This window comes from Mizuhopecten yessoensis, unplaced genomic scaffold (genome assembly GCF_002113885.1).
Source record: "Mizuhopecten yessoensis strain PY_sf001 unplaced genomic scaffold, ASM211388v2 scaffold8233, whole genome shotgun sequence".
NCBI classification, from domain to species: Eukaryota; Metazoa; Mollusca; class Bivalvia; order Pectinida; family Pectinidae; genus Mizuhopecten; species Mizuhopecten yessoensis.
The window spans coordinates 771453-790346 of record NW_018407445.1 but is presented as its reverse complement, the minus strand read 5'-3'; the positions used below and the strand labels follow the sequence as shown (position 1 = coordinate 790346).

Here is an 18894-nt window from a genome sequence, read left to right as displayed (position 1 = left end):
CTTATAAGAGAACTGCCGGACGCCTGATGTAGCTGTTATTGGAATCTTATTGAATGAATGGAAGTTGCAATATTATATTGTAACATTTATTAAAATAGTTCTATTCTAAAAGAAAACTTGACTGCTCTTTTCCCGTTATCCAATGTATGTTTACAGAACTAATGCACATGTTTAAAGATTAACAAAACTTTTAATGAATGAAGGAACATCGATATATTCACAGTTTTGATTTTATCTTGTCTAATGTTATATTTTTAAACAATTTCCAAAATCAGTTTGTTCGATCCTACTTGAAAGCTATATATATCAAATGTTACCTTAAGTATTTTACGGAATTCCATTCTCCCTTACCTATATCTATACAATAGGACCTATGACTACTAGCTAACCTCATAGTTCAATAACGTTCTGTATGCCGGGTAATTTAACCGATTCCTCATTTGAGTAAGGTTTTTAAATACTTCCGATACTTTACTGTAGGTAACGGCTTTTTACCAGCATTAATAATTCCAAACATGTTACCATAGTAGTATTTAGCAATACAACAGCTGGTATTATATGGTGGTGGTGGTGGTGCTGGTGATGGTGGTGGTGCTGGTGGTGTTGCTGGTGTTGCTGGTGGTGTGGTGGTGCTGGTGGTGATGGTGGTGTGGTGGGGTGGTGGTGGTGAAATACTATGGCAAAAAGGAAGGACTGCATTGAAATGTTCAAAAAAGGGACAATCATCCAATGCTATTTTATATACTGTCACCAATAAATAAAGTTCCGGCTCCTTTGGTACCTTGCTATTTAATAAGATCAATTAAAACAATATCAACACGCGATTTCCCGCAAATTGTTAATCAACAACTTTTAGTTATGATATTCTATTTATTTAAAAGCTGTTAATGGTATGTCATGATCGATACTTTACTCACACTGTACATATTATTTGTAAGTATATGAAAACGTGCGTAAAGTACAAATGATGTCGAGCTATCTCCCTGAGCGCGACCTAGGGTCACGTGGTGATTGTATAGGGATTTTATTGGTTAGATTTATGATAGTGATACAGGAACAACGCCTAACACTTTATTATTTGTTGTTCTCGCCAAATGGCTTAAGCTATAAAATGTGCACTTGGATATCCAGTTAAAAACACTAATATTTTCAACATGAAAGAGTTTTGAAATTAACAGCTCAAAATGATATGATGGAAAATAGACGTGCGGAATGATTTATTGTTCGTTGATTTGTTCAAACTTAATGGTTCATACTTTACTTCTTCCTTCCGTTAATAAATCACTTCATATCAAATATAAAATGTATAAATATTAATGGAAATAATAACTGAGGGAGGTGCCCGTTAACATTTTGCTCTTTATGATGTTTTCTTTATATACTTTTATGATTAAATGAATGACCATATTGTAGGGAACAATTTCTCCAATTGTCAAGTTTTCTACTAAGTGTTTTTTTTAATTCGGTATAGCTGACATTTTAATTAAACATGGGTTATATTGGCGTTAATTGTCACTTGAGTGAAACTATGAAATATATATATATATATCGCTGAGTATAATCTTAATATTCGTATAAGTGGGGCAAGTGTACTCCAATTTGATGTAAGCATATAAAAATGATCTCGGGATTTTTATCAATATCTTGTTTACCAGCAATGATATCGTTTGTAGGTTTGAACCACGCGACCACTTCATAGCCCCAGCTTCTTTATACCCACCGCCAGTTCCCTTTTATCTGTATGGTATTCGCTTCTTGAGTAAAAAATAATCTATGGATCATATCGAAATGTCAGTAGAAAATGGACCAATCCGTCTTTCAGAGAACATTTTGAAGGGTTTTGCACTCTTTGACTCCTTATAACCCCGCTTCTTAATCTTTTGGGTGATCAGCTCCTTCTTGATTCTATATACCAATCCTGATTATCAATGACCATTTCATGCCGTGTTGGTCTAAATTTATGGGGAACTTCCAGATAAAGTGCTTTTTGTTTTGCGCTTTATACCTTCGTTATGACCCCACCTTTCAGTCCCCTGGACATCATTTTCTTTAGTATGGATTCTGATATTCATTATCTAATGAATAATTTATCAATGAAAGACAAAAAATCTCCAATAAAAAGTCTCATAGGAAATTGGAATTTCAGTTGGAGGTTTTGCATTTTGTGATCCAAATATAAGTTGTGGGGACCGGAGAGCTGGAACAGCACCTCTTGATAATGGATTCTGATTCCCGTCATCTATGTGCGTAATATTGGTTTAAATCCATCACTTACTTTCAGAGGAGAAGTCTTTTGAAGGTTTTTGTACTAATTTACTCCATAAGGTTCAGCCCCCTCTTGAGTTTCAACTCTTAACTTTCGTCGTCTACTGATCACGAAATTCAGAGATATCTTTCGAAACTTTGCATCGAGTAACCCCTAATGGTCATCTCAATTTCCGAATCTAAATTCCTATCCTAATCATCTTTGGATTATCTTAAGATATGTTGGTCAAAATCTAAAGGTTATATTAGTTTTAAGCAGTTTTGCAATCTGTGACCCCCTTATGGCCCCATCTCTCAGGTCATCCTGAAATGAAGTGGAAAATCTGTTTTTGCATGACGATGTGCCGTCAGGAGGCAATCACATAGGTCAGCCAAGTCACTCAGGCGACCTTACATAAAGCAACAAAAACTGTCCAGGCTAAGACAGTGGCGCTGTTTGTAGTCTTTGTTTGGAGATGCTTAGTAAAAGGGACATGGTATTGTAAACATACTGTTATGTCGGAAATTCATTTAAGGATTGAATCTTGTTTTGATCGATTTCATGGGGTGATGAATTGGGTTGGTCTTGAATCAAACTCAACATGAACTGCTTTGTAGTTCATTAAATATTTTCCAAGACCAACTTAATTCATCACCCCATGAAATCGACCAAAGAAAGATTCAATCCTTAGATATTATTCAAAAAGATAACAAACTATACTATTTTTTGCAGAATTTTATTTTGAAAGTTTACTACATATTTGTTGCAAACTTTTTTTCCTATTTTAGAATTAAAATACCTTATAACAATTCATTTCTTACATAACATTAGTATACCATACCAATAAGACATTAAAATGTCATATTTTGTACAATCATCATATAAAGTCAGAAAAAAAAGTTTTTTCTTCTATTGATATGATTAAACCCATTTAGATTCTTCAATTGAAATACAAAAGGAAATAATATTTCTTGAATTTTACAACCAATTTCTAATATTTGCTATAAATTGAAGTTGAATTAATGAAAGTAACGATACACAAAATGATAATGGAACTGTGAAGCGTACAAGAACAACGCTAATTATTTTGTGGCTACAAGTGTGTTCATTTTGAAATTGTCTTTATAGAGCATGTCCAGTTTTAATCTGGATTACATTTCTTCGTTACTAAAAATAAGATTGATTTGCAGTTTGTTCCAAGTATAAGCACATGAGCATAGGACACCATTTAATATGAAAAGACAATTTAAACATTTTTGTCAGAAGTCTGATCAAGTAAACCTGCAACAAGGAAAGGTCTTGGTACGGTCTCTTCATGTTGTCAATACTAGCGAAGATTGATGAGCTTTGAAAATGTATGCTAAATTCTCGAGATTAAATTTTAAATTAACATAACTTTACATGTCTGGTATATCTTTTATGGTTGATGATAGGCATTATATGATCAGACTAGAGTCAAAACAATACAGAGCAGTACAAAAACAAAATACATATCACAGGTGCTTTACTTGATTGATCACTCCCCCCTTACCTAGTTATTCTCAGACTTCATTTATAAAACGACTTACTTTTAGTGCTATGATATATAGTACCAGTAAATGTACTAGTATATACTGAGTTGTTCTACTGAAGTTCGACAATTAATTTAGGGGGAGAGGGGCCAATCAATTGCAGAACCTCTCATATATACCACTGATCTGAATTTTAAGTGTAAAGAGCAGGTAAAGCATAACATAGGCATAACAAGTCAAAACAGTCAAGAAATTGATATCAATTCATTTTTTTCAGACGCTTGAATTTCATGGTAACTTTGAATTTGCAAGCCACACATAACATATGCAAATAAATATTGAAAATGTTACACCTGAAACAACTTTGTTACTGCAGTAACGTCAGTGTGGACATCAATACCCTCATTGCACGTGTGTGAATTACATATGAATGATTTTATGATATAAAAATACTAACAAAAACATGTTAATAGTTATCTCCCCTTTATAATAGAATCAATCCAAACCAGGGGATTGTTACATAATGAATAGAATCCTTATTGTTTTACCAATATTTCTTGATATTTTCATTTACATTTCAAGTTAACCTTATAAACTATTGTCAGTATATATATATATATATATATATATATATATTTCAATCTACATTTCTTTCAGCATGAACAGTTGTACTTTGTTGATATTTCATAATTTACATTTTAAAGCTGTATGTTAAACTAATTGTTCTTATATAACAACCAAATCATCATTTAATAAGTAAAACCTAGTCTCCCAAAATTTCACCAAATCATCAAAATGTTTGAGAATTCTTTTTGAATAGGAAATAACTAAATCCTTTGCACAAGGAATGTAGGTGTCAAATGGTTTAGTCACTCCAGAACATGATGAATGTTTTTCAGTTGATTGTTCTGGACAAATCCCAGTTGGTATACATAGGGTGGGATGAAAAGAGTGCGTTACCAAATTGTTGTAAGTATCCATTTTCCATCACCATTTTATTCAGTAGAAATCATCCTTTGACACTGGAGATTTTCATTGTCCAATTTAAATAAATCTAAAGTATAACGACAATTTCATTTTCCTATAGACCCGACTCTGTCTCTTGGTATAAGTCTCAATTCTGATCCATGCTTCAAAAACACATTTCCTGGAATGAAAAAAAATAATGATATTAAACATCAGAAATAACACATTCAAAAATCCTTTAATACTATGTATGTATATACATTATGAAAATGTCATTTAATGAAGCTACTGACAATTAAATAATTTCCTCTTCAATTTAATCTTTTTTTATGTCACTTCATTATCTTTGAACATGGAAATACGGTACCAAATGAAGTGGTAACATATGATAATGAAATCTTTTAGTCAAAATATTAATGGTACATAAGGCAGAGGAAGCACTATCTGAATAAGTTATTGTAAAGTATGTTGAATTATAAACTTTTTATCATGATAAGCAAAGACCCTCAAATAATAAACAGGTTAGTTTTAAATTTTGTTTGATATTCCACTATTTCTCAGAAAGTATTTGATTTTATAATGATCCATCAGTATATTAACTGACTATAGGAAGTTTATTAACCTGTGATCTGAACAACACGTAAGATATTAATCATGTATAAATGAATGGATTGATGTTCAAGTCTTACCAGCACTCTGTGCCGGGTTGATCCCGATTCCATCGTTTGTTATAATAGCACTAGTGGCTGCTGGTACCTTGAACTGGAAAAAAAAGGATTTCTTTACATTGAGTAAATAATAACAAATAGTTGGTATCATCACAGACTTAGTCTAATTCCGTGGTACTATCCGGTCTGCCAAAACCATAACATACATTTAATACATTCACACAAGTAAATGATATTTACACAGCCCAAAATAATATTCCTGCTGACCTAGCCCTTTTTTTAGGTGAAACAGGAAACACACCTACATATTTACTCATTTAACCCTATGTTAATTGATACCTCCATATGATCTAATAGGTAATTGTGCTCAGAGGTCAGATGTCATGACATACAAGTTCAATGTTATTTCTGATTCCTATAAGGATACCTTTATTGGAATGAGTAAAAACTAACAAAGCAGTAGAATTTCAAGACATCCATAAATTCAAATGGTGTAATATTATCATTAACCACGAAACAAAGCAGTATTTGCTCCGATATCTAAGATATGACTAAGAAACATAAACCATCAACAAACACCAAAATCAAAACAAACTGCAACTTCTGCATATTGTTAACTTAATGGAAACCTTTGTCATCTAAAGAGTGGAATAATCAGCTAAATAAATATTTTCCCTTTTTCATCTGTTATGCAAGTATAATGTACATTATGGCAATGAGGTTAGACAACTTTAACTGTTGCTACACTGAACATCTTAAAAAAACAAATTCTGCTGTTGATTTTTTCAAGCAAGAACATTACTCTATAAAAAGATTCAGTATGATTTCAAATTTCAGACATCTGTTAGTTAGCACTTTATTTTTCTTAATATAAGGTTGTGAGAATATTTAAGCGGAGAGAGCAGTTTAATGAATGTAGGAGTTTTGTTGTGTTGATATGCATCATAAGACTACTATTCAAAATATTTCATTCTTAATATTTCATTATTTTAAGATGCCCCGGTATTGTAAAAAGAAAAACGCAGGTAAAACTTGATAACTGGATTTGGCAACAATTGTTTAAACCTAGTACAATAATTTCTCCTCATAGAACGCCTACATGCAAGATGGTGTAATTATGATCAGACTACATATTACCTCTTCTGCAGCAAACTTGAGTACAGCTGTGAAAGGAGTTCCCTCTGGTACGCTAAGACTGCAACAAAAATGTCAAAATATACGTTTGTTTTTACACATCGACTAAAACCAACCAGCAAGCAGTTCAGTTATAATAAGTTGCGATAATGTGGCTTCTGATGAGGATTTTTTTCACATTTTGGGCTGAGACAGTGAAGGCGGGGTATTAACAGTACTAGGTTATAGCAAAGAGTAAACAAGCGCAATATTACAGCTTACTTTTAGCTTTCTAAATATCACTCATCAAATAAGTGGCTAATCTTACTAAGAATACAAGACACATATGAATCCTAGGTCTCAGCAGTTATAACTAATATAATTATAAGTATAGTTTATTACTAGGCCTATGTGTAAAGTGTTTTGTAACATGATCATAAAGCAAAAGATATTTATAATCCTTCACCTATCTTATCCTGAAACACATCCCTTGATTTGGGCGTTCGGTCAGTACGTCAAACTCGGTGTAAGTTGATTTATGTGTTTAACAGATAAATGATTTAGACGGGATATACTAGACAGTTAAGAAGTATCAACTATTGTGCCACTTGAGTGATCTACATATCACCATATGGACTAACTTCCCACAGCATAGGACAGTAAAACTCACACTTTGTATGGCAGTTTTGGATCCGAAGTCAAAATTATCTTGAATGTAACTTTAGACCTGAAATAGTAAGAAATACAATGACATATATAGAATAAGTATGAAGCTACAACACTGACAATAAAGGATAAACTTGGATAAAGTGTTAAACGTGCTTACATCTCGGCTTTCCTGACACGCAATACCGGAAGTGGAATTCCCTAATGTGACGTCAAAATTAACATGTGAAAAGAAAGGGCGGTGATAGATTTTTCTTTTCCTAAAGAAAATAGTTGGCAATATTTCCCTTAAGGTTAATAATCGTCATCCAATCAAATTTAAGACGCATTTTATTGGCACTTAATAAACAAAAGATACTGTGGTGCCACCTATCGGGAACACCACTTTACGATTCTATATTTAAATGCCTGGATCATGTGACAGGTGCTAGTTGGATTTTCTATACCGTAAAGAGCAGACGGTCCGAAATGGCAAGATGCCGAGTGTTAGCTGTTGTGTGTTTTCTGTCAATATTTGTGATATCTGCCACGGACAATCTTAGTGGCCTAACTTTTAGTGAAGATGACGTGAAGAAGGCAGACGCAGAAGAATTACCAACGTGGCTTCAAACATGTAAGTCTTGTTATCTCTCACATGTGTACAACCGGGAGGTGTGTCAGTAAGTTGTAAAGCTTGCATTCAAAGTCTATCAGAATGGATCCAAAATGATAATAATGATAAAAATATATACGATTTTAAAAGGAACCACGTCTCCTTGATTTTTTGAGGCATCACATATCACATTAACAGCAAATATTGGACGAAATCAGTAATTTAAAGGTTATTTTTATATGTCAGATTTATTATGTATAACCAGAGACGTATATTACAGTTTTATATGTCTCTGGTATAACTATAAAACTATATATAAACAGATGTGAACAGTATAAGACCCGCGAAATAAAATGTCGTACTGATTTGATAAGATTATATGTTTATATTGATGCTGAATTATATAGAAAAATATATACATAATACAATATCTTGCAATCATGACTATAAACGATAAGTGATTATCATCAGGAGTGGAGCACTAAATTCTTATAATATTAAAATTTACCCAGTTTTATGCATACCTTTATTCAACACTAGTAGTACAATGGGCATTGCTCTAAAAATAATTGGTTACCTTTCCCCGTACAATTTGCATTTGTATCATACATTTGTTATATACTAGTCCGTATGGATCAGCTCTAGATCTACTGTATCTAAGTGAGAAATCACCCCTGACCCCTGGAAATATCTCCCGTCGGTACTATCTATCTGCTTGTACTGATAACCATCGGAAAGGCCACAAGGTACCCGGGTCCGTACAGATTGGCTTCTCTCGGCTCTTTCCGTGACCGACAGATTAATGTATTGAACTTTTGAAGAAACTCATTTTATTGTTTTTTTACACGAAAGGGTAAACAAAATATTAATTACATCTTATATAGTAATAGTTACCCCACTAATACGACCATGGTGCTTACAAAATTTGTCCTAATTAACATCAAATCATCGCTAGCATTAATGAAAAAACTAAAAAAAAAATCTATATTTTTCCATAAGCTTCTACCTTGATCTATGAATCTATGACATAGAAAAATATTGATTCAAGTAAAAAAGATATTAAAGTGGTATTTCCATTGACCAATATTTGAAAGAAATCAATTACCCAGAAGACATATATAGATTTTTCGGCAAAAACTTCATCCTGAAAAATTAGTCAACACTTCCGATTTTCCTCTTGGATAACCAGGACTTGATTTGAGCATTGATACTCGGACCAGCGAGGAAAATATGTGGGAGTCCCAGCATATTACAATAACTTCAATCGATTGGAGCAGGCATAGTTTTATAGCAGATGAATGTCTACTGGAGTCATATTCAGTTTCTAAAGATTATGTGCTAAATCGCCGTTATGATTATAACTTACATGGTACTACTCATGTGTTTAAGCTAATAAACCAAATCCATGTTATACTATCTGTGTAAGTATACAAGTTTATTATTGATCAGGTGTTAGATCACAAGATCGTCACTTTCAACTAATTGCTAACATTTCCTCGCCCTATAAGGGAAACTTGTTGCACGTTCGCTGGTCTGCTATGACTCCTTGAGAATGGTTCCTTTTGTATTGATAGTTACGGTATATCAGATTTTAAAATCCTAAAAATAATTCAGTTGATTTCACAACATTTATCCACAACTTATTGAATTTGTGTAATAGCTGCCGAAATATCGGCGAATATATTTGAAACCATTAATTATATGGAAAAAAAGGATAGCAGTGGATGATACCTTCGGGTATCTCTAGAGGCGTCAAATCTACACGTGTAAAGGGATTTGTATTTCAACCCTGTACGCTGTTATTGTGTTAAGTAAAAAAATTGACGTCACATCGTCTTTTTCACAAAAGGATATTAATTGTCCTCGACTACCATCGATTCATTGTCAATAGTACTGAACTAGTTTGATCGGGCAATGACTATATATGTGACTGTAATGAATCAAAGCCATGTGGAATGACCTACCTTGATATAGTAGTACCTACCCAATATCACCACTAAATACTTTGCTTTGCTCTCTAAACTTCAAAGTCCACAAACAATTGATTCCTTCTGTCAATAGCTAATGACATTATGTAAATAGACGGTACAGGGTCAAAAACTGGGCAAGTTTAGTATGTTTTGAAAATCCTTTATATGCATATGTCGGTTTCAACGGTGTAACAGTACATGTCACCGTCAAAAACGCATGAAAGTAAAAAGTTCTAATATCAAAAAGGACAGCGCAACGAACGGTTCGAAGATTTGTCTTCAAGATCCCAGGTTTGTCTATGCATCCCCTAATTATAGTCACTTGACATTCTGAAAGAAGCTGGAAACGCGTTTAAACGAGAAAGAACACGTACAATCTCATAGAGTTGCTACGAACTTCATAGAAACCCCAACGAGTGACTTTATATGATTTCTAGCTACTATTATTACCACGCACCCTGCACCCTAATGGATGCTTATATGAATGGAGACAGAGTGTGCGTATGGTCAAATAGAGTATTTAACACAGCAGACCGCAATATTACCTACCAGACTTATCATGTGGGGTGAGGTTTCATGGTATATCTGTGTGTTAAATAAGGTACAGGGCCGTACCTATCACCTGTGTTTCCCACATCACACCTATTGAGACGAGGTGTGCTTTACCGCTGATCCACCCGACCAGGTAATGACTGTGTTACGCTCCCTGTATGATGTACGACGATTCTCTCACTTTTTATAAGTGAAACCAAATTGTCACCTAAATATATTCAATGTATCCTGTTTAATGCTCTCTTAAAGTTGCACGGACTTTTATTTATGATAAACTAAAAGGAAATATTCTAAAAGGTAGATAATTACCCGTTTGTAGGTGTATATGTACCCACCAACATGTGTATATTTACACTTTTGGTCTTAAGTCGATAATCAATTTGAATAACCATGAATTATTAATGTCGTTGATTTTAAGACTTGTATACACTTTAAGGTGACTCACCATTTAGTTTTAGAGTATACTCTCAAATATAAAATTGTTGAGTTCTGTTACCTCTGGGTAATATACCGAGTTCGGTTTCTGGTCGACTAATGCAAGAAAGCAATGACGAATTTTACACTATTAGTGTAGTAATATTTCAGAGCAAGCCTGCGTTAACTTAGATCAGAGAAGTATATATCACAGAATATGTAGGTTTCTGTTTAGATGGAGCGTTACAAAATAGTCCAACGTTTCTCCGACCTTTGAATGACTTATTTTAGCGTCACAAAATAAAACTCAAAGACGATACATCATTAACAAATGACACACCCTTAAAGTAATTCTCTAATTTGCTTGAAATGATATCTGAGTTGCCATTCTATAAAAAGTAAAATAAACAACTAAAAAAACCGAAAATATAACATACAATGTAGATAGGGACCAAAGAGATTAGGCACAAAAAAACACTGGGGAGATATATCACAACATTTTTTAATTAAGTGAAATAAGGTGCATGGAAAAGTTAACGTTTCCTGTATTACACGTATTATATCCATTGATGGCCCCCAAATCCATTTACATGTTTAGGTTACAACCACAGGTACTAGCCTCGTCTAATATTATATTATATTAAATTATAGGTGTATTGACAGACGAGGCTAGTACCTGTGGTTACAACAACCAAAGTGAATAATCAAAAGTCTGTCATCAGGGTACAGATTAAATTCTTATTGTTAAAAATGGAGTAATGAAAACGTCTGTAAACATTGCTGTGTATATTGACGTCACTCTGGTAGACAACCTTGGATTAATAAGAAATCTATTGATCAATCAACTACATGTACATACATGAGGAAAACAAAAAACGACAGCAAACTTACTGAAGTCGTTATAGCTGCCATTATCTATTACCATTTTCATCATATGATAGTTTAAAGTATGGCACTGACGACAAGAGGAGTTTGCGGTTATATTTCAAGCGCTGGAGGATAAGGAGATATTGCATAGGACATCTCTATTTATCAAACATATTGAAACGGTACATGAAGTTAAAACAGTTCGTCGAATCTTCTGATCAATATAAGGGATATGGATGGGGACATTTAACATTTATTGACAGATAATATGCTACCAGGGGCGTAGCTAGCCCTTATTTGGAATGGATTAATGTAGGAGAGGGTCCACGGCAGGACCTTGGTAGGGAGACAAGGGATGCCAAAAGAAATGTTTTTGTTTATTTTTTGTTTGTTTGAAATTTAGGGGATTCACCTACGTTCCAGCGTATAGGCAGCTACGCGGCTGGATAGAGATTCAGTGTCTAGACTGGTCCATCCATCTAGGCTAGTATTGATACCATAAGAAATGTACATTAAACTAGCACGTAACGCATTAAATACAACATACCGTACACTCGTGGTTGTATTGAGTGTTTATCTCGTGTCGATACTAACAGAAGATAGTGAGGCCGTTTATAAACGTAACTGGGTGTTTAGGTCGGAAATACGACCGGTGTCGTTTATGTAATTCGACACGAACTCCTCATATACTTGGATCACATGAAATCGAAACTGCTACACATTGATTAAAGATCTAGAGAATAGGATAAGTCGGGTTTTGTTGCATTTCATAATGTGGCAATTTAATAAAAAAAAGTTTCCATTTTCATTTGGGTTCATCAGAATGGTCCTATTTCTCGGTGTTAACACCAGTCAAGGAAGTTCGACGAACAGCAGGAAGAGATATTAACTTTTTTTTTTTTAAATTATTTTAAAAATCAACAAATGTTATTTGCAGTACAGTAATGTAAAAGAAGAAAAACGATTCCTAGCAGATAACTGTTTTTTAATTCAATAAAAATATGCTACACTCCGACCACAACATATAACGTATAACAGTTTACCGGTCGCGACGAAGTATTTTTTCTTGAAAAAAGTATGCTAGGAATTGAAATTTGCTGCATGTTTGATATAATAAATAATCTTTAATGAAAAAGAGAGAGTGAAAGAGAGAAGAAAAAGAAAAGAATAGTAAACCCTTGAACGTCCCTTGAGCGTCGAACCCATTTGCACCATTTAATCCAAATGTTATATATGTTCATCATTGCGTATACGCTATAATTTGAAAACCTCCGTATGTCCAGAAAAAAGTCCCAGCAAATCACTAAGACATATTAACCGTGGGGCCACTAACACTTTGTTAAATGACAACATATTGTGATCAGTTTTAATAACTTGTGCCCAACCCTTTTTCAAATTATTTGGCAATACAAAATGTTTAAAGTAAGTAAAGTATGACAAATTGGTTCCGATTTCCAGTCAAAATGGAGCAGACAAGGTGCTTTTTAAATCTGATTAATAACAACGTAAAGCAGACCGATGACGAAGCAGAAATAAACCAGTGTATAGAAATTTAAATTCGTTACTAAATTACTGAATTTGATTAAAATTCAAACTGCGTGTACATACCAATATTTGTTTCGCAACAATGCGCAAAAGATCAGCCTGGCTGAGGGGTCTATGGGAGGCTTCCTTCGTTCGGCGTAAGAAACAGGTAAAAATCTGATGAAGGTTTTTTTTATTCAAAGGTTACTGCATACAAAACACTATCATTTGGCATGGATTACTGCATCAAATTACGATATATACTGCATATATAACACTAAAATTTGGCACAGATTGTAGCCTGAAATTACGATATGTATACTAAAAGGTTCTGGCACACGTTTGTAGCTCCATGTGAAGAAGTATATATAATCTAGCTCTACCGTTAGAGGTGATAGTACATGCCAACATGTAATCTTGTGAAGTCTTTTGCACCTGAAATAGCATCGAACGTACTACGGTGACATCAACGTACGAATTATCCCTTACATCTTTAAACAAAATGTATCGGTAGAAAATTCAGAAAACACCAATACTGACTGTCGTTCCTTACTTAATCTCCGATTTAACACGAACCTAAATGTGTGAAGTAGCTAGGCTGGTAAAATATACAATCGTTCCCATTGTGGACTTGAACCGTATCAACTCATTGATCCATTGCCTATACTATCTATCTAGCTTCAGTATAGTGTTATATAGTACACCGTATAAAGTTCACAACGACTTCTGCTCTTACAATTGTAGAACATACACAAGAATTCACTTTTCCGTTGAATCTGAATTAATCTGTAAGAAATAAAATACGAGGAGAAGAAAACATGTTATTTACAAGATGATATATGTATATATAAGAATATGCGAATTCCCTTTTGATGGCGCTTGTTTTATTAACTTTAGTTGGATAAGTCGGTCATATCGTGTACATTCTAATACAAACACACACACGAAATAGGGTTAATCAAAATCATATGGGTATGTGTTTCTTGTTATTCACGTAAATATCTTTTAAATCGCTTTCATGTAAATATTTTCTTTAAAAGGAATTCAACTTGTGTTTTTAATTCTTGTTAGCTTACATCAATACTGTAGGAATATCTCCGTGCTACTGAACAACATAAGTTAACGAAACAACTTTGAATATCCTTACGAAATGTCTCCTTGCATGTTATTGGGAATGTCTTGTATTAATGTTTTAGGTACTTAACTGCGAAAACGCATACACTTATAGCCCATTGTTAGGTTAACTGTAAAAAAGAAGTTGACAAATCTTTTTTCTTCCTGTCGTTGTTAGGTTGGTTATTAACCCTGTGAGCCTCATACGTTTATTTAATGCACAAGCTATGTGATGTTTGGCTAATGCCAAAGTTCTTAATTTCACAAATATTTTCAAGGGATTTACAAGACTGAAATATGTCACGTTTTTATATAGATATTTGAATGGTTTTTTTGATTGTTTGATATTTTACCACGTAATTGAAATCGCTCGTCCGAAAGATAAATACTGAAGAAATGTAAGGTTCAGCGCATTTGTGTGGTGGCCCTACGGTTAATCGCCTGTTTGAGCACTACATAGACATTAGTTAAGCCTACTTGACACAATGACCTGTTTCAAAGACATGACATATGTAATGCTGCCATAATTATCAGGTTAGGTACACCAATAAATTGTCATTATCTGGGCTAGAAAGTGAAGTCACGCGATCCAGTTTTATGGATACTATTTGTTAAAGATTCGTCCCCGGTGAATTTCATCTGGTTTTAACTATTGGGAAACCACGTAGTTACTATCGATATGTTTGTTCTAGTACATATGGAGTTATATTGAGCCCCTGGTAAAGTTGATATTTTAGACGATGCAGTTAAATCGATTTACTAAAAATGGCATGTAGTTATGCAACTGTGTAAGCACTGTATAAATGTAATACTTAAATATAAAGCACATCAAATCAGAATAATATTGATCCATATGCTCACTCTTCATTATCAAACTAAAGCACCCCACGTGTAAACATACATATTATTATTTTGTTAACAACTGTGTACGTTTTGCGCATGTCTCTACGGCACTAGATCTATATTTTATCTACTAATACATGAGCGTATAGTCATATTGATGCGACTATTGATTACAAACAATTGGCGTTGATTGTTTTTTTTTAAATACGAAACTACTATCACCATGATGACAAGAAATATCCGATACCAATGTTTTGACTATTTGCATTTAAAATTGTGGTGGCTAGTCTTAGGATTTCTTTAAATTTGTTATCAGCAATATGATATGGGGATTTTTTCTTCATGCATTCACTGAAGTAACTTCAAACAACTACGCATCACATTTCACACAAAAATAAAGAATTTCAAATTCCGGTTAAGATAATCGAAGTGAAACTAGAAGTCCATGTCCGTGCCACCCCCCTAGTGCCCGAACACCCTAGCCGATGACTACACAGTCTGTGTCGAGGTATCCCAGGGTCCGCTTGGAGCCACTACAATGTCACAGCGCCGAACCGGACGTTTTTGTGCAAAACCACAAAGTGAAAAATGCTAATGACCAATTCAGTCCGCGCGGTGACAGGATAGCGGAGTACGGAGATATCTCTACCCGTCCCCGTTCAAGCTACACAACAAAATTTAAATGAAACAGAATATCACCAAGATTTTTTTGATTTTTTTTCTCTACCTGACTGTTAAACTAAAGGCAATTGAAAATTGGCTCCATGACCTCTCTTCGCGACTGAACAAACCTATCTTTAAATATCGGACTTTTAACATTTTTATTATGGTCGTAAAGCAAATTTTGAAAATAGAAATTTGGTTAGTTAATTCCGTTCGTTGCTTTGTCAAACTATAGAGGTTTACAATTACCTGTAGTTAAATGTTAAGTGTAATAGACGTGTTATGCAATGTAGCACGCTGGTATGGAGAGAGTGAGACAAAAACGATATATTGTATCAAATCAAAACGACATGAGACCCCCAGTGTGCAGACGTATAAACGGCTCTAAAAGTGCGAATAGGCCAAAGCTCTTAACTGATAATTTCCATACGGTTGTCCAATACCAACGTAGGCTTGTTGACAACTTATACATGTACCATGTGATGTTCAGGTACCAAGTATCTCAGATATTCATAGTAGTACATCGCTGACAACTCATACCACACCAAGTATATCATATTTTTAGTAATACCTCGCTGACAACTCATACCACACCAAGTATATCATATATTTAGTAATACCTCGCTGACAACTCATACCATACCAAGTATATCATATATTTAGTAATACCTCGCTGACAACTCATTCCACACCAAGTATAGCATACATTTAGTAATACCTTGCTGACAACTCATACCACACCAAGTATATTAGATATTTAGTAGTACCTCGCTGACAACTCATACCACACCAAGTTGCCATATATTAAGTAGTACCTCGCTGACAACTCAAACCGCACCAAGTATAGCATGTATTTAGTAGTACCTCGCTGACAACTCATTCCACACCAAGTATATCAGATATTTAGTAATACCTCGCTGACAACTCATACCACACAAATTATATAAGATATTTAATAATACCTCGCTGACAACTCATTCCACACCAAGTATATCATATATTTAGTAATACCTCGCTGACAACTCATACCACACCAAGTATACCAGATATTTAATAGTACCTCGCCGACAACTCATTCCACACCAAGTATATAAGATATTTAATAATACCTCGCCGACAACTCATACCATACCAAGTATACCAGATATTTAATAATACCTCGCCGACAACTCATACCACACCAAGTATACCATATATTTAATAGTACCTCGCCGACAACTCATTTCACACCACGTATATCAGATATTTATAGTAATACCTCGCCGACAACTCATTCCACACCAAGTATATCAGATATTTAATAATACCTCGCTGACAACTCATACCACACCAAGTATACCATATATTTAATAATATCTTTCCGACAACTCATTCCACACCAAGTATATCAGATATTTATAGTAATACCTCGCCGACAACTCATTCCACACCAAGTATACCATATATTTAATAATACATCGCCGACAACTCATACCACATTAAGTATACCATATATTTAATAATACGTCGCCGACAACTCATACCACATTAAGTATACCATATATTTAGTAGTACCTCGCTGACAACTCACACCACACCAAGTATACCAGATATTTAATAATAGCTCGCTGACAACTCACACCACACCAAGTATAACATACATTTAGTAATACCACGCTGACAACTCATTCCACTCCAAGTATATCATATATTTAATAGTACCTCGCCGACAACTCATTTCACACCACGTATATCAGATATTTATAATAATACCTCGCCGCCAACTCATTCCACACCAAGTATATCATATATTTAATAATACATCGCTGACAACTCATACCACACCAAGTATATCATATATTTAGTAGTACCTCGCTGACAACTCATACCACACCAAGTATAACATACATTTAGCAATACCTCTCTCACAATTCATACCACACCAAGTATACCATATATTTAGTAGTACCTCACTGACAGCTCATACCACACCAATTATACCATACATTTAGTAATACCACGCTGACAACTCATACCACACCAAGTATATAAGATATTTAATAATACCTCGCTGACAACTCATACCACATTAAGTATACCATATATTTAATAATACCTCGCCGATAACTCATTCCACACCAAGTATATCAGATATTTAATAATACCTCGCCGACAACTCATTCCACACCAAGTATATAAGATATTTAATAATACCTCGCTGACAACTCATACCACATTAAGTATACCATATATTTAATAATACGTCGCCGACAACTCATACCACACCAAGTATATCAGATATTTAGTAATACCTCGCCGACAACTCATTCCACACCAAGTATATCAGATATTTAATAATACCTCGCTGACAACTCATTTCACACCAATTATATAAGATATTTAGTGATACCTTGCGGACAACCCATTCCACACAAAGTTTATCAGATATTTAATAATACCTCGCCGACAACTCATTCCACTCCAAGTATGTCAGATATTTAATAAAACCTCGCCGACAACTCATACCACAAAAAGTATATCAGATATTTAATAATAGCTCGCTGACAACTCATTCCACACCAATTATATAAGACATTTAGTGATTCCTTGCGGACAACCCATTCCACACAAAGTATATAAGATATTTAATAATACATCGATGACAACTCATTCCACACCAATAATATAAGACATTTAGTAATACCCCACTGACAACTCATACCACACCAATAATATAGGATATTTAGTAATACCCCACTGACAATTCATACCACACAAAGTATATCAGATGTTTAGTAATACCTCACTGACAACTCATTCCACACCAATAATATAAGATACTTAGTAATACCTCGCTGACAACTCATTCCATACCAAGTATATTAGATATTTAGTAATACCCCACTGAAAACTCATACCACATCAATAATATAAGATATTTAGTAATACCCCACTGACAATTCATACCACACAAATTATATTAGATATTTAGTAATACCCCACTGACAACTCATACCACATCAATAATATAAGATATTTAGTAATACCCCACTGACAATTCATACCACACAAAGTATATCAGATGTTTAGTAATACACTTATACGACACCAATAATATAAGATACTTAGTAATACCTCGCTGACAACTTATACGACACCAATAATATAAGATACTTAGTAATACCTCGCTGACAACTTATACGACACC

At 34.1% G+C, this 18894-nt stretch overlaps 2 protein-coding genes across 2 annotated transcripts in view; one reads left to right on the top strand and one right to left on the bottom strand.

The window, feature by feature from the left end:
- Nucleotides 1–2973: 2973 nt before the first annotated feature.
- Nucleotides 2974–7391, bottom strand: LOC110455511 (ubiquitin-fold modifier 1). The gene is made up of 5 exons (XM_021505685.1): nucleotides 7330–7391; nucleotides 7174–7230; nucleotides 6528–6585; nucleotides 5412–5484; nucleotides 2974–4903 (listed from the first exon to the last, which is right to left on the bottom strand). Coding segments are annotated over exons 1-5 (264 nt in total). The 5' UTR covers nucleotides 7332–7391; the 3' UTR covers nucleotides 2974–4829.
- Nucleotides 7392–7575: 184 nt separating this feature from the next.
- Nucleotides 7576–18894, top strand: part of LOC110455509 (tissue factor pathway inhibitor-like) — a 34568-nt gene continuing 23249 nt past the window's right edge. Inside the window, exon 1 of the mRNA XM_021505683.1 lies at nucleotides 7576–7782. Within this exon, the coding sequence (XP_021361358.1) occupies nucleotides 7638–7782 (145 nt within the window). The 5' untranslated portion in view covers nucleotides 7576–7637. The remainder of the gene's footprint in view (nucleotides 7783–18894) is intronic.